The sequence below is a fragment of the Belonocnema kinseyi genome, chromosome 9 (genome assembly GCF_010883055.1).
Source record: "Belonocnema kinseyi isolate 2016_QV_RU_SX_M_011 chromosome 9, B_treatae_v1, whole genome shotgun sequence".
In the NCBI taxonomy this organism is placed as follows: Eukaryota; Metazoa; Arthropoda; class Insecta; order Hymenoptera; family Cynipidae; genus Belonocnema; species Belonocnema kinseyi.
In genome coordinates this window covers 118,478,922-118,494,377 of record NC_046665.1, presented here as the reverse complement: position 1 = coordinate 118,494,377, position 15,456 = coordinate 118,478,922, and the positions used below count along the sequence as shown (strand labels likewise).

The 15,456-nt window shown below is 29.4% G+C and overlaps 1 protein-coding gene across 1 annotated transcript in view; it reads left to right on the top strand.

Moving 5' to 3' along the window:
- Positions 1-15,456, top strand: part of LOC117179835 (protein masquerade) — an 86,269-nt gene that overhangs the window by 54,489 nt on the left and 16,324 nt on the right. Inside the window, exons 8-9 of the mRNA XM_033371981.1 lie at positions 4,460-4,718; positions 9,703-9,980. Of these exons, the coding sequence (XP_033227872.1) occupies positions 4,460-4,718; positions 9,703-9,980 (537 nt within the window). The remainder of the gene's footprint in view (positions 1-4,459; positions 4,719-9,702; positions 9,981-15,456) is intronic.

Sequence of the window (15,456 nt, the reverse complement as noted above, 5' to 3'; positions counted from 1 at the left end):
TTATAATATATTAATAAATAAATTTAATTTAATAAAATTATTGAATAAATTAAATAATAAAAAATAAATTTATCTTTTTACATTCTCATCCTAATTAGAAGGTATTGATTTTATGTAAAATTTCACTTTGTCGGTTTTTCATAAAATATCCACGTTTTAAGACTCTTGACGCCTTAAAAAATTAAGTTTACCTAAATTTGAATTCAATCACGGAAAATGGAAATAATTTTATTAAAATCTTCCATACTATTTTTTAACAATTTTGAAATCTTTAAAATTAACAATTATTATTTCAGAATTAATTATTAACTGTTTAAAATTTTCCCATAACTGTTTAAAAAAAATTATTCTCAAAATCTTTCAAAATTATTAAGACGCTTTTATTGTTCTAATTCTTAAAATAAGTTCTTTCGATAATTTTATTTTACTTATCTCTTTGAAAATTAACAAAACGATTACCCAGATGTAAAAAAAGAAAACATTTTTTTCTTCTTAAAAACTCCGGAATTATAATATGGTAGCAAAAAAATTTATAATTGAATCTTTATCTATTTTGGTGTTGAGAAAAAATTAGTCATCTAACAATTCATTGATTTTTTGATAAATGATAACTTAAAAATCATTAAATAATCATTTTCATTCAAACATAGGAAAAATGTTTACTCTACATTTTTTTAAATATCACATTCATTTTTAAAAATTTGTTTTATTAGTAACTTTTGATACTAATTTCAGAAAGAAATCAAACATATTTTCATATGATTTGAAAAATCGAATGCAAAGACACATTTCAGTATATCAGAATCATTTGAAAAATTATGTAATTGAGACAATATAAATTTTTTATTTAATAATAAACTCTTGGACTAATTCCAGAAAATGTGAGCTTTTGTAAAATTAGTTGTTAATTAATTAATCATTTCACAACATAAAAAACATTACACAATTATTTTAATGAAAACATTCAAATAATGTTTACATTATATTCTCATTCAAATTTCAAACTGGATTTCTCTACATTTAATTTATTAATAAGCTTTCTAGCTAAGTTAAAAAATTAAAATATGTGTACATATAATTTAGAAAATTAAATTTAAATACTCATTTCATAATATCGGAGGCACCATAACAAATTATATAATTGTAATACAATTATTTAAAAAAAAAAGAAACATCTATTACGAAAGTAATAGCCAATATTAAAATACATAATCTGAGAGGAAATAACATATTTATGTTACTAAATATTAAACAATTTAAATCCAATCTTTATGTAATTTGATATTTTATTTTTTATTATTAAATTTTAATTTATATTATAACATTATTAAACTTAATGACTTCACAATATATCTATTCATTTAATAATCTTTTATATTATTTGAGAAAATTAGATTTTAAGATAAAATTTTAAAAATAATTATTGTAACAATGAATAAACCAATTTAAAATTTATTTAAATTATATTTAATTTTAAATCTGTAAATAATTTTAAATATGAATATAATATTTGTATAAAAAATTATAGGGCATGTATAACCTAATATTATTAACTTTTATAATTTGCTAATATAGAACTCATGAAAATATTATTATAACTAAAACATGAATAAAAAAAATTTTTATGACTCAATTATGTAACATTTAGAATTGATATAGCTCCAATATTAAATAGTTAATAAATTTTGATTAGATAACGTTTAAATAAAAATACGATATTATTTAATTTGAATATAAAAATAATAAGTTTTTCAGCATTAAATCTTTAACATAATTAAAACATTAATATAATAAATTTTTTTAATTGTAATTTAGCTCATAATAACTTTACGTTTTGATAAAAAATTTATTTATAATTTATATAATAATATTATTAAATTTGGTGATTTCGCAATATATCTATTAATTTAATAATCGTTTATATTATTTAAAAGAATGCAATTTTAAGATATACTTGAAATAAATATTATTTTAACATTGAATAAACTAATAAAAAATTTATTATTAAGAATAACAGCTGTTATTGAAAGTGAAAATAAAGACACAAATTAAAATAATTCTTGGCGATCGATAAAAGTAGAAATCTAGTTTTAAGTTCGATTAATTTTATACATTTAAAACAGAGGTCGCCAGCCGCCATAAATTATGTGTTTAAATCCACTATGTAAGATTCAGTCTCTATGCGCTACTAATGGAGGTTACGAGTTTTCATCGTTTTCATCGCCGTAGGCGCGTTCAAGTTTGTTTGGTCTTCGGATTTTCCATTTATCTATTTACAATCTTTGATCTTCTTGCATTATTTTCTGATGTATTTTATCAGTACAGAAGATACTGCAGTTTTCAAAAAAAATTTCAAAGCTGGCTAAAAAATGTTATTGAAACACGAAAATTGCTAAAAAAAAAAAAGGGGCGCTACTGTTAACTGCTTAGGAGGTAGCCACACATGATAAACAAGGCGTGTTCAGAAAATAACGAGAATCTTCGTTTTTTGAAAAACAGATTTATTTATTCGTCTACATTAATGTTGTCGCCTTCAAAATAGTCCCCATTAGATATTATGCAATTGTACCAGCGCTTCTTCCAATCCTCGAAACATTTCTCAAACTCGATTTTTTTGATAGCCTTTAGTTCTTTCAGGGATGCGCTTTTAATTTCATCTGTGCTTATAAAACGACGGCCCATTGAGGCCATGTGAAGAGTGGGTCACGTGACTAGATTCCTACTATACCGACACTTTCTTTATTTCCCAACTTATTTTCACACGAAGCGCCACATCGATTTGAAAAATTGGGGATAATAAATAAGAAGCACTAAGGAAGGTGAGTCTGGTCATGAATTCTAATAATTATGAAAAAAGTAAAAAAACCTTTTAATAGTTATACAAATTTACGACCAGACCCACCTTTCTTAGTGTTTTTTATTTATTATCCAAAATTTTGAACTGGATCTGGCACTTTCTGTAAAAATAAGTTGGGAAATACAGTGTCGGTAAGGTAGGAATCTGGTCACGTGACCCACTTATCACACGGCCTTAAGTTTCTCGTTATTTTTGGAAATCGGGAAAAGTCAAACGTATACCCCGTCGGCATACGAATTAAGGATGTCCTAGAGACGTATTTGGGACGTCCCTAGGACGTGTTTTATAATATGACTTTTGGTCTTCCTAGAGATGCTCTTAAAACGTCTAATGTCAGTACGAAAAATGTCCCGAGAACGCCCATGTCTTCGAGACGTCCTTAGGTCATCTATAGGACATTGGAAGTCTTAGAAACGTTGATTGGCCTGACATAGGACGTCCTAGGAACATCCCAAAGACGTTCTTGGGATTTCATAGTTTTGTGTACACTAGGGAGAGCCATGTCTGGCAAATTTGGTGGCTGGGGCATCGTTACAGTATTGTTTTTGGCCAAAAATTCACGAACAAGCAATGAAGTGGGCGCAGATGCATTATCGTGGTGCAAAAGTCATGAATTTTTTTTCCACAAATCCGGGCGTTTTTTTCGGATTGCATCATGCAAACGGCGTTGAACAATCAGCGACTTCCCTGATTTTGATTCGGCGATCTCCCTAACCATTTAATTCACTTTTCTCATATTTTCATCCGTTGTTGATATACTGGATCGTTCGTCATCTTCAACGTCTTCGCGGCCATCTTGGGAACGCTTATATCACGCGTAAACTCTTGTTTTACTCATAGCAGACTCACCAGAGGCCTTTGTTAACATTTCACACACTTTGTTACACTTTATTTCATTTTTTACGCAAAATTTGATACAAATTCTTTGGTCTATTTTTTCAACAAACGAAAATCGCCATGCTCACACAAACCCGTCTAACCTTAGCAGTTGTAAACAATGAATGCAGCTGAAACAGAGATTCTGGCTGAACATTTGATCAGTGACCCCAACTTTGGCACATTGAGCTACTGCGCTTGCCTGGCGCAGCGGCCCTCATTGGTCGCTGTTGGCGCGCGATTCAAATAGGGTAGACTCAACAATTATTGAAATTAAAATAAATAATTTTTACAAATTGCATATAAATATCAGAAATAAGTGATTTGAGTTTTCATGAGAGAAAATAATAATAATACAAACACTTTGGTCAATAAAATATAAATTCAGCTTTTGAATTTAAAGAAAATATGCTATTATTTACAATATATACGCATTATGCATGAGGTAATTTCTGATATTCATGTGCAAAGTTGGGATCACTGCATTTTATCATACTTCCGGGGCATGTATACCAACATAATAGAACAAATTTTTGAAACTAGGACTCTCCAAACCCACGAAATAAAAAAATTTTCGTTATTTTCTGAATGTACCTCGTAAGAACATTATAATAATAAATAAAATCCCCTTTTAGCGTGAAAACCCCCCTTTTTCACCTAAAATTGAATTAATGTACCACTATGATCTCTGGAATTGTGGTTGATTTGTTAATGATATTCTTGCAGTTGAAACGACAACTGTTTTGGCAAGTACAACAAAAAGTCCTGTGTACAGCAAATACGTTTGCGGGGTGAAAGGTACTTCTCGAGCTCCAGTGCAAGCTCGAAGTGCCGATCGAGGAGCGAGAGTTGTGGGTGGTGAGGATGCAGATGCCAATGAATGGTGCTGGCAAGTTGCCCTAATCAACTCCCTTAATCAGTATCTCTGTGGAGGTGCGCTAATTGGAACACAATGGGTCCTGACAGCCGCACATTGCGTCACAAAGTAAGTTGAATAGAATTTTTTTTAAACTAGTTAAAATAGGTTTTATGCGCCTGCACAAAAGAGTTTCGGAGCCGATTCATTTCACACTCAAACAAACAAAAGATTAAAATTGGACGTTCCTTGAAAACAGAGGAAAAGAGAAGGATAATGGGAAAGAGATTAATCTTCAACCAAAAATTGAATAGTTAAAGTATCAATTAACAAAATTAATTTAAAACAAAAGAAAGCGAATCTTGAACAAAATAGTTCAATTTTCAAAAAAAGATTAATTTTCAACCAAATAATGAAATTATCAACTAAAAAAAAAAATATTTTGACCCATCAAAGACATGAATTCTCAAAGAAGAATAAGGGAAAGAGTGCGAAGTCTAAGAACTATAAGGGAAAGAATTGTAAAATTTGAGAAATATAAGGAAAAGAGTGCGAAGTTTAAGAAATATAAGGAAAAGAGAGTGAAGTGTAAAAAATATATAGAAAAGAGTTGAAGTCTAAGAAATATAAGGGAAATACTGTGAAGTCTAAGAATTATAAAGAAAAAAGTGTGAGGTCTTAAAAGTATAAGGGAAAAGGTGCGAGTTTGAATAAATATTAGTGAAAGAGTTTGAAGTTTAGGAATTATCAGGGAAAGAGTGTGAAGTCTAAATTACATTAGGGGAAGAGTTTGAAGTTTAGAAATTATAATGAAAAGAGTGCGAAATGTAAAAATCATAACGGAAAAAGTGTGAAGTCTAAAAAATATTAGAGAATGAGTGTGAAGTTTAGGAAATATAAGGGAAAGAGTGTGAAGTCTAACAAATAAATAGAAAAGAGTGTGAAGTCTAAGAAATCTATAGAAAAGAGTATGAAGTTCAAGAAATATTAGGGAAAAAGTTTAAAGTCTAAGAAATATAAGTAAAAGAGTGTGAAGACTAACAAATATATAGAAAAGACTGTGAAGTCTAAGAAATGTTTGCAAAGAATAGAGTGTGAAGTTTAAGAAATACAAGGGAAAGAGTGTAAAGTCTGAGAAATATTAGGGGAAGAATTCAAAGTCTAAGGATATGACGGAAAGAATGTGAAGTCCAAGAAATACATAGAAAAGAATGTAAAGTATAAGAAATATAAGGAAAAGAATGTAAAGTCTAACAAATATATATAGAAAAGAGTGATAAGTATAAGAAATATCAAGGAAAGAGTTTAAAGTCTAAGAAATATAAGGGAAGGAGTGTGAAGTCTAACAAATATATAAGAAAGAGTGGGAAGTCTAGGAATTCTATAGAAAAGAGTGTGAAGTTTAACAAAAATATATAAAAGAGTACGAAGTCCAGAAGTAGTAGGGAAAGAGTTTAAAGTCTAAGAAATACAGGGGAAAGAGTGTGAAGTCTAAAACATATTAGGGGAAGAGTTTGAAGTTTAAGGAATGTATGCGTAGAAAAGATTGTGTAGTTTAAGAAATTTAGATATAGAAAAGAGTGTGAAGTTTAAGAAATATTAAGGAAAGAGTTTAAAGTCTAAGAAATATAAAGAAATAGTGTGACGTCTAAAAAATATTAGGCAATTATAACAGAAAGAGTGCGAAGTCCAAGAAATATAAGGAATGGAGTGTAAACTCTTACAAATATATAGAAAAGAATGTGAAGTCTAACAAATCTATGTATAAAAAAGAGTGTAAAGTTTAAGAAATGTATGTATAGAAAAGAGTGTGAAGTTAAAAAAAAAGTGAAACAGTTTAAAGTATGCGTAGAAAAGAGTATAAAGTTTAAGAAACAAATATAAGAGAGTGTGAAGTTTAAGAAATATAAGGGAAAGGGTTTAACCTTTAGAGGACGGGAAAATGTCCGTTCAAATCGAGTTTTGATTTGACCAAAAATTTATGCATAATTTCAACAGAAAACTCATTTCAAGTCCCCGACCTGACAGGTGGTCGATATATCAACCACCCCCATCCGAAACGTAAAGGCCAATATAAAAAAAAAACTTTTTATGATATTTCAGCATTATAGTTTGGTATACCCATATTTTTTGATGCGCTGAGTAAGAAAAAAATAGTGCAAAAAATCCTGAAGGCAGACGTGAGCTTGAAAATCGAGATTTCAAGGTCAAGTGATACATTTATTTATTTGTTGCTATTTTAGCTTCAGAGTTGGTACATGCTTGTTTTTATGTGGCTAGTACTAAAAGAATAGTGGCAAACGTCTTGACATCATTCTTGACCTCAGAATGACGATCTTTTTCCTACCAAAAGTGCAATGAACTCTAACTACATCCATGAAGATGTACAATAGCTTCTTCAGTTCCTGTTATCTAAAATGAAGGTGAACGATGTCTTCCTAAAATAGACATTTAAAAAAAAGCAGTAGCTCTATCGAATTTTATAGAAGAAATACTTTGACTTTCGCTCTTAGCGTGACCCAGAACCGACGACGTGAATGTGGCGAAAAAACGATCCCTTCGGGGTTCTGGATTTGTGTGAGTCCCCTTGCCTCTCACGTTGGTGTGCTTGACCTTATGGCAATGTCTCTTGGGTGTGGTACTCTTCGAAGCATGGTGCGGCGCATAGAGGAATATCACAAGTAGGACAAATGTATATTGTTTGCTTTTTATTCTTACGCAAAGAGCACAAGTGGCACCTTCGACTTGTAGCATACCTCGGAAAATGTCGGCCAACTAATCGAGTAGGAGAATCATTGTTGCAAGCGCACCTTTCAGTAGGAACAAGTTCCAATAACGATCTAACAACCTGTAATCGAATGAAGGAAATTATAGAGGCTTTGCGTTTCTCATCTTATATAAAGCATGAGCATTAGATAATCATAGATCAAGAATGTGAAAAAAGAGCTAGCGATACCACCTCATTGTTTTTCGCACGGATTCCGTTATAGATAATTGTCTATCTATATTGTCTGTACCGCCTATATTTTGATTGTATTCATGAACACAGGTTGGTTTTATTATGTCTTCTTTTGTTTGGTGATTTATTTTTCCAGTTGCGATAAATTCAAGCTGGTGTACACTTGTAAGCATGCGAACACTATGTTCATCTTCCCATTTCGTTGTCATCCATGTATCATTATGAGCGACTTGTACTTCACCTCGAGCTAATTTGTGGTCGAGATTTGGCACTCCTTTTCTGTTCGCTTTCACCGTGCCACATATTCCTGTATCACGCTCGTGTAAAAATTCTGCTAAAGTAGGTGATGTATACCAATTATCTACATACATAACATGACCCTTATAAAAATAAGGCTGTAAGAAGTGAGCGACAATATCGCCAGTAATACCCATACCAAACTTTTGATAATCAGAAAATTTGTTTTGTAGGTGGTCTATTGTTGGCTTTATCTTCACTGAAGAGTGATTTGTAATTTCTTCGTTATCGTGGAAATGTTAATTACGCAGAATTTAAAGGTACCTATCGCGAGACATTATTCGAGAAAAAATTGGGGTGGGCAGTAACGGATCTGTAGACCAATAATTTTTCAAACTACCCTTCCGAACATGATGTGTAAAAATAAGCGTCCTCAAACATTTGATTTCCGTCACAATTATCTCCCAAATCAGGATCATCAATTTCTTCATTGTCCGAATCTTGTGTCTCCGGTTCGGACTCGCCACTACTCCAAGCATAATTGTCAGCCATTTTAGCAGAGAGAAGAATCTAATAAAATGTTTGGATAATAGTTCTATTCCTTCTCACCAATAGTGTCAAAAAATGGTAATAATATAACAAATAAATATCTGCTGCGAAAATTCTAATTGTAATAGATTATGGATCAATAGTAGCGATCTGCAACATATTCACCTTATCCCCTTCACTGTGCAGACCGAAAGTCGTAAAACTTATAACTTACAACGTCAAGTAAGGAACAATTGAATATGAGTATGCGAGACGCACCGGTCTATCAACTTTTTCTCAACTCCTCTATTGTCCCTATGTTCACCCCGTGTCTTTTCGAGCGTAGCTACAGGCAACTGTTTGTTACCTTTTTTACTTCCACAAGTGTCATTGACCAGCACCGACGGCTGCCAACGATTTTTCAACTCCTCAACTGCGCCTACGTTCACGCTGGGTCATTAGGTGACTGTCAACTGTTCCAGAGTTTCTGTCGTTCGGTTCACAAATCTACATGTATGAATCTACAGATTCATAGCCTTATTGCCTGAGAGAGAAGTGCTAAAACTCAAGAGGAAACGAATCGTTCCAGTTTCATCGGATGAGAGTTTTTTTAGTGATGATGCAATTAATGATTATTTGATCAATGAAACTGATTTCATTACTCGAAGCAAACGAAGTGATAAGCGTTTACAAGTCGATGCATCTGCGTCTGTGGATAAATCTAATGGATCTACATCTTTGGACGAACCTGATCTACTTGAGTCATCTCATGAAGCTAGTGACACAGAGTCACTCGATGAATCCGATCTCCCTCTTGGAATACGTTTCGAAAATACCTTGAAAGACCTCAAGTGGACGGAAAAGGTTTTTTTTTCAATCCTATCATACATCCCTTCATTGAAGGAAATCATGGTGTGCAGCCTAATGCTGGATTAGATGATAATAGTTCTCCTGATGAAATTTTGTGATGAAGAGTTCATGGATATGATATGTTCGCTAACGAATATTTTCGTACTGAGCGCATCTAGCTAAATGTATAAACCGAGTTCTTAGTCCAAAAAAATTTTTTTTGACCTTGGAATGACGAATTATCAAGGTCAAAAAGTCTCCAGGATGTTTCTCACTATTTTCCCCTTATTCAACTCACCAAATTTCGCCCGAAAACATGAGCTAGTGTGCATTGGGTGGTCGATATTTAGACCACCCCCGTCCTCTAAAGGTTAAAGTGTAAGAAATATACAGGGAATAGTGTAAAGTCTAGGAAATACAAGTAAAAAATCCGAAGTCTAAGAAATGTATACTTAGAAAAGAGTGTGAAGTCTAAGAAATAAATAAATCAGCGTAAATAAATTTACAAGAAAAACTTGTAACGAATTGTTTTTATTTCAGTATCGTTCGATCAGGTGACGCGATTTACGTCCGAGTTGGCGATCACGATTTAACCAGAAAATATGGAAGTCCTGGTGCACAAACTTTAAGAGTTGCAACAACCTATATTCATCACAATCACAATAGTCAAACTTTGGACAACGATATTGCTTTGCTGAAACTACACGGCCAAGCTGAACTTAAAGACGGTGTCTGTTTAGTTTGTCTACCTGCGAGAGGTGTTAGTCATACGGCAGGAAAAAGATGCACTGTTACTGGTTATGGATACATGGGCGAAGGTAGGAATCTGTTCATATAACAATATTAAAAGTATTTTGAAACTAAATTATTTATTAATCATTTATATTTTAATTACTGTCTTTTTTTTAAACAAGCTTTCATTAAAATATAGGAAAAAGAAACAAGATCATGGACTCTGAAAAGGGCGGTTGCATTAATAGTATAATAATATTAAGACTAAGAATAAAAACAGGAGGCTTAAATATTGAAGTATGCATTTATATGAGAAATTAATTTTAATATTTATGCCCAACGTTTTTATTTATAGTTTTATTATTCAGGGTGTCAGGCGATTCTTAGGAACAAAATTCAAGGTCTTTTTCCCGGTCTCCTTATTTTTGCAAATAAATTAAATAAACATTTTTTATACGTGTAAAAAAGGAGCGATTTTAATTTTCATTGGACAACAATTTTCAAAGAAAGCAGAACCATAAATAAATGATTAATTTTGTGCGAGCATAAGTCGCACTTTAAATAGAAAATAATTTCTTTCGTTATCTGAAAATGTTTTATTAAAATAATCTAGAACTATGCTTAGGCTACGTTACAAAAAAAATGTTTATTTTCACTGAATCTTATTCCACTCACAATATTTAACTGTTTCACTGATCGAACTCCAAAATGTTCCACGAGGGTGTACTTAAACTGTAAGGAATTCGACGCTTGTCTAGAATTTTCCCTCTCCTGTTGTACCCTTCTCCTTTTTGTGGAAAATCCCTAATTGCAATAAATCTAATTGCGCTCACAATATTAGACTGTTTCACTGCTGCAACTCCAAAAAAATTTACAAGTGTGTACTAAAGCTATTACAAAGTAATACGCTTGACGCCATGATTGTATTATATTCTGCTCCTTCTCCTCCATTCAACATGGTTACAGCACATGCGCACTTCACTCACCTGCGCATTCTGCAGCGGCGCATCAAAGTTCCATACATGAATGGAAATTCCCATCTTTGGGGACATTTTCAAATTTCTGTAAAAGCTCTAAAATCTTTTAAATCTTTTTGAAAGCTTTGAAATCTTTGCGAATTCGTTGAAATATTTTGAAGTAATTCAAATTTTGGCGAAATCTTGAAAATTCTATAAAAACTTTCAGAATTTAAAAAAAATTTGTTTAAATCTTTGGAGTCATTAAAATCCTTTAAATCGTTGAAATCTTTGTGAAATATTTATGTTATATATGAACTATTTGCGAAATTCTTGCTTAATATTTGTTAGTGAAATCTTTTGTGTTTTTTTTTAAATAATTGAAATCTTTTGAAATCGTTTAAAATCTGCGAAATGCTTTGAAACCTTTAAAATCTGGTATACTGAACTAAATTCTTCAAATGTTTTGAAATCCTTATAAACTCTTTCAAATATTTGTGAAATCTTTCTAAAATATTTTGTATTCGTTTGAAATAATTTAAGCATTAAAAATCTTTGAAATTTACGAAATTTGGCGTACTATACCTTTTTTTAAATCTTTAAAATTCTTGTATTCTTTTAAAATCTTAATACAATTTTTATGAAATATTTTTTCTTCATTTGAAGTATTTAAAATTTTATAAATCTTTGTAAAATCTTCTATAGAAATTGAAATCATTAAAAATTTTTGAACATTTGTTTTAAATCATTGAAATCTGGTATACACATAATTTCCTTAAATCTTTAAAATATTTGTGAAATATTTTGTGATCTTCTAAAAAAATTTGCATTCGTTTGAAATCTTTGAAATTGGATGTTCTGTACTACATTTTTGAAATATTTTTAAATTCTTATGAATTCTTCGAAATATTGAAACTCTTTTAAAATCTTCTAAATAATTTTTAAATGCTTTGAAATCTTTTGTATTCATTTGAAGTAATTGAAAATTTGGAAATCTTTGTGAAATCTTCTTTTTAAAAATTGAGATCATTCCAAATTTTTTATATTTTTTTAAATCATTCAAATATGGTTTACAGTCCCTTTTTTTAAATCTTTTTAAGTTTTCTGAAAAATTTTGAATTTGTTTAAAATCTTTGAAAATTTTTTTGAAATCTTTGAAATTGGATGTACTGTGCTAAATTCTTGAAATGTTTTTAAATCCTGACGAATTCTTGAAAAACATTGTGAAATCTTTGAAATGTTTGTATTGTGTTCAAATTTTTCTAAAATCTTTTAAATATTTGTGAAATTTTTCTGAAATCTCTTGTATTCGATTAAAGTAATTGTCAAGTTTTAAATCTTTGTGAAATCTTTTGAAATCTTTAAAAAAAAAATTGAAATCGTTTTAAATGTTTAAATGTCTTTTATTCTTTCGAAATATTTATGACATTTGTATTAAATATTAATAATATTTGTAAAATCCTTCTGAAATCTTTATAAAATCTCTGAAAATCTTATAAATCTGACTTACTATGCTTAAAAAAACCTTTAAAATCATTGAAATCTTTTAAAAGTTTATAAATCTTTGTGAATTTTTTGAAATGTGGTGTATATATCTTTTTCAAATCTTTGAAATCCATGAAATCTTTAAAGTCTTTGTGAAATCATTATGAAACCTTTTATATTTATTAAAATCATTGGATTATTTAAAATCTGTAACAAATCTTTTGAATTCTTCTAAAATGTTTTTAAACTTTGTGAAATCCTTTCAAATTTTTAAAATGTTTAAAATCTTTGTGAAATATTTTGTATTCGTTAAAATCATTGGATTATTTGAAATCTTTATAAAATCTTTTGGATTCATCTAAAATTCTTCTTCTTTGTGCAAATGTTGTGAAATCTTTGAAATCTGGCGTGTACACGCCTTTTTTAAATATTTGAAATTCGTGAAAACATTATGAAATGTTAAAAATCCTATTGAATAATTCAAAATCTTTGAAATAATTTTAAATCTTTCAAATATTTTGAAATCTTTAGAAATATTTTTTAAACTTCTGAAATTTGGTGTACGTTCAAAAACCGAGTGTTTTCCCTTGAAAAATCCGTTGAATGGATATGGCTCATTCTAATTCTGAAACTGAATTCATATCGAAATTTTCAATTAAAATTTTTTATAATTTTTAAAATGTATACTTTAACATTATAAATTAGTGGAGGAGAAATTTCAAACTTGTAGAATTATTCACAATATTAAAGTCTGTTTATATCAGTCTTAAAAATAATTTGTTCCAGGTTTTTAAGGTTTTCAAGGTCGCTATGTTTAATAAAAGCTTGTTTCTTAAAATTATTATTAATTTTCTGTTTTTCAGTCTTTCTCAAATATATCGCAAGTTCAATAACTTTAATTCTATAAAATTCTCTAAAAATAAAACCATTGGAGACCCTCGAAAGATTTTGAATATCATTGAAATTGGATAGCTTTTTAAAATTCTTTGACATTTTTTAAAAATCCTCAAAAAGTATGAAATTCTGTAAAATTTCTTGAAGTTAAAAAAAAAAACGAATCTCTTTGCAATCCTTTGAAATGAATAAAATCGCTTAAATTGATAAAATCCTTTAAATAATGTGAAACGTTAGAAATCCTTCGAAATTTCATTTAATTTATTCTCTAAAGTTCTATTGAAATCTCGTAAAATTCCCAGGAATTAAAAAAAAACTAATCGCTTTCAGATCCTTTGAAATCCCTCGAAATTTCATATTATTTATTCTATATCATTTTTTAAAATAAAAGCCCTAGTAATCCCACAAAATAAAATCTTTAAAATCCACAGAAATCTATTGAAATCCTCTGAAATCTCTGGAAAACTCTTCAGAGATCTCAAATTTCCTTTCTGAAGCTTTGTTCACTTTTTCTAATGCGAAAGCAATAAAAAAATTTCGTGTTCCCATAAAATCGTGCAAGGATGGAAAAATCCCTTAAAATAATTTGAAATTGCGTGAATTATTTTAAAATCTGTAATATCTTTCAAAATGTTTTCAAAGCTTTTTTAAACTTTGAAATGAGATCATCTCTTTGAAACCCTGTCAAAACACCTTAAAATCTTTGGTTTTGGAATATTTTAAAATATCTAAAAAGCTTGAAAACCATATAAAATCCCTTGAAATCCCAAAAATCGGTTAAAAACCTCTTGAAAAAGTTGAAACCTTCAGGAATTTTTATAAATCCTTGGAAACAATTTTAAAATTTGAAAAGTTTTTAAATTGTTTGAAATCCCTTTGAAATCTTTTAAAATGCCTTAAAAGCTTTAAAAACCAGTAAATCCTTTTAAAACCCTGAAATTTGTAAAATCCTTGAAAACAACTTGAAATCTGTTGAAATCTCTAAAATCTCATTAAATTTTTAGAATTCTCTTGAAATGCTTAAATCATTGTCTAAATACTTTTGAATCTTTTAAATATCTCAGAAGCTTCATAACCGTATAAAATCTCTAGGAATCCCTAAAATCTTTTAAAAACTCTTTAAATCTGTTAAAATCTCGAGGAATTTTCATAAATCCTTCGTAATGTTTTTTAAATTTGTAAAGTTTTTAAATTCTCTGAAATCCCTTTGGAATCTTTTTAAATGCCTTAAAAGCTTTTAAATCTTTTAAAACCCCTTAAAATCTTTTGAAATCTCTTAAATCTCGTAAAATTTTCAGAAACCCCTTGAAATGTTTTAAAAAAAAATGTGTAATCATTTGGAATCTTTTTAAAACTATTGAAATCTGTTGAAATCTCGAGGAATTTTTATAAACCGTTCGAAATATTTTTCTAATTTTCTAATTTTTGAAAATTCTATGAAATCCCTTTAGAATCGTTTAAAATGTCTTAAAAGATTTGAAATCTTGCACAATTCTTTTAAACCCCTGAAAATTTTCAAATCCTTCAAAACCCCTTAAAATCTTTTGAAATCTCTAGAATCTCGTAAAATTTTCAGAAACCCCTTGAAATGTTAAACAAAATTGTATTCTTTGGAGTCTTTTTAAAACTATTCAAATCTGTTAAAATCTCGAGGAATTTTGATAAATCCTTCGAAATATTTTTAAAAATGCTTCGAAACCGTATAAAATCCCTTGAAATCCCTATAATACTTTAAGAACCTCTTGAAATATGTTGAAACCTTAAGGAATTTTTATAAATTCTTCGAAATATTTAAATAATTTGTAAATAATTTAAATTCTCTGAAATTCCTTTGGAATCTTTTGAATTGCCTTAAAAGCTTTGAAATCCTGTACAATTCTGTTAAAACCCTGAAATTGGTAAAATCCTTTAAAACTCCTTGAAATCTCTAAAATCTCGTAAAATTTTCAAAAATCTTTTGAAATGTTTCAAACAAATTTTTTTTCCTTTGGAATCTTTTTAAAACTCTTGAAATCTATTGAAATCTCGAGGAATTTTTATAAATTCTTTGAAACATTTTCCAAATTTTTGAATGTTTTGAAACTCTATGAAATTTCTTTGGAATCTTTTGAAATGCCTTAAAAGCTTTGAAATCCTGTACAATTCTGTTAAAACCCTGAAATTTGTAAAATCCTTTAAAACTCCTTGAAATCTCTAAAATCTCGTAAAATTTTCAAAAGTCTTTTGA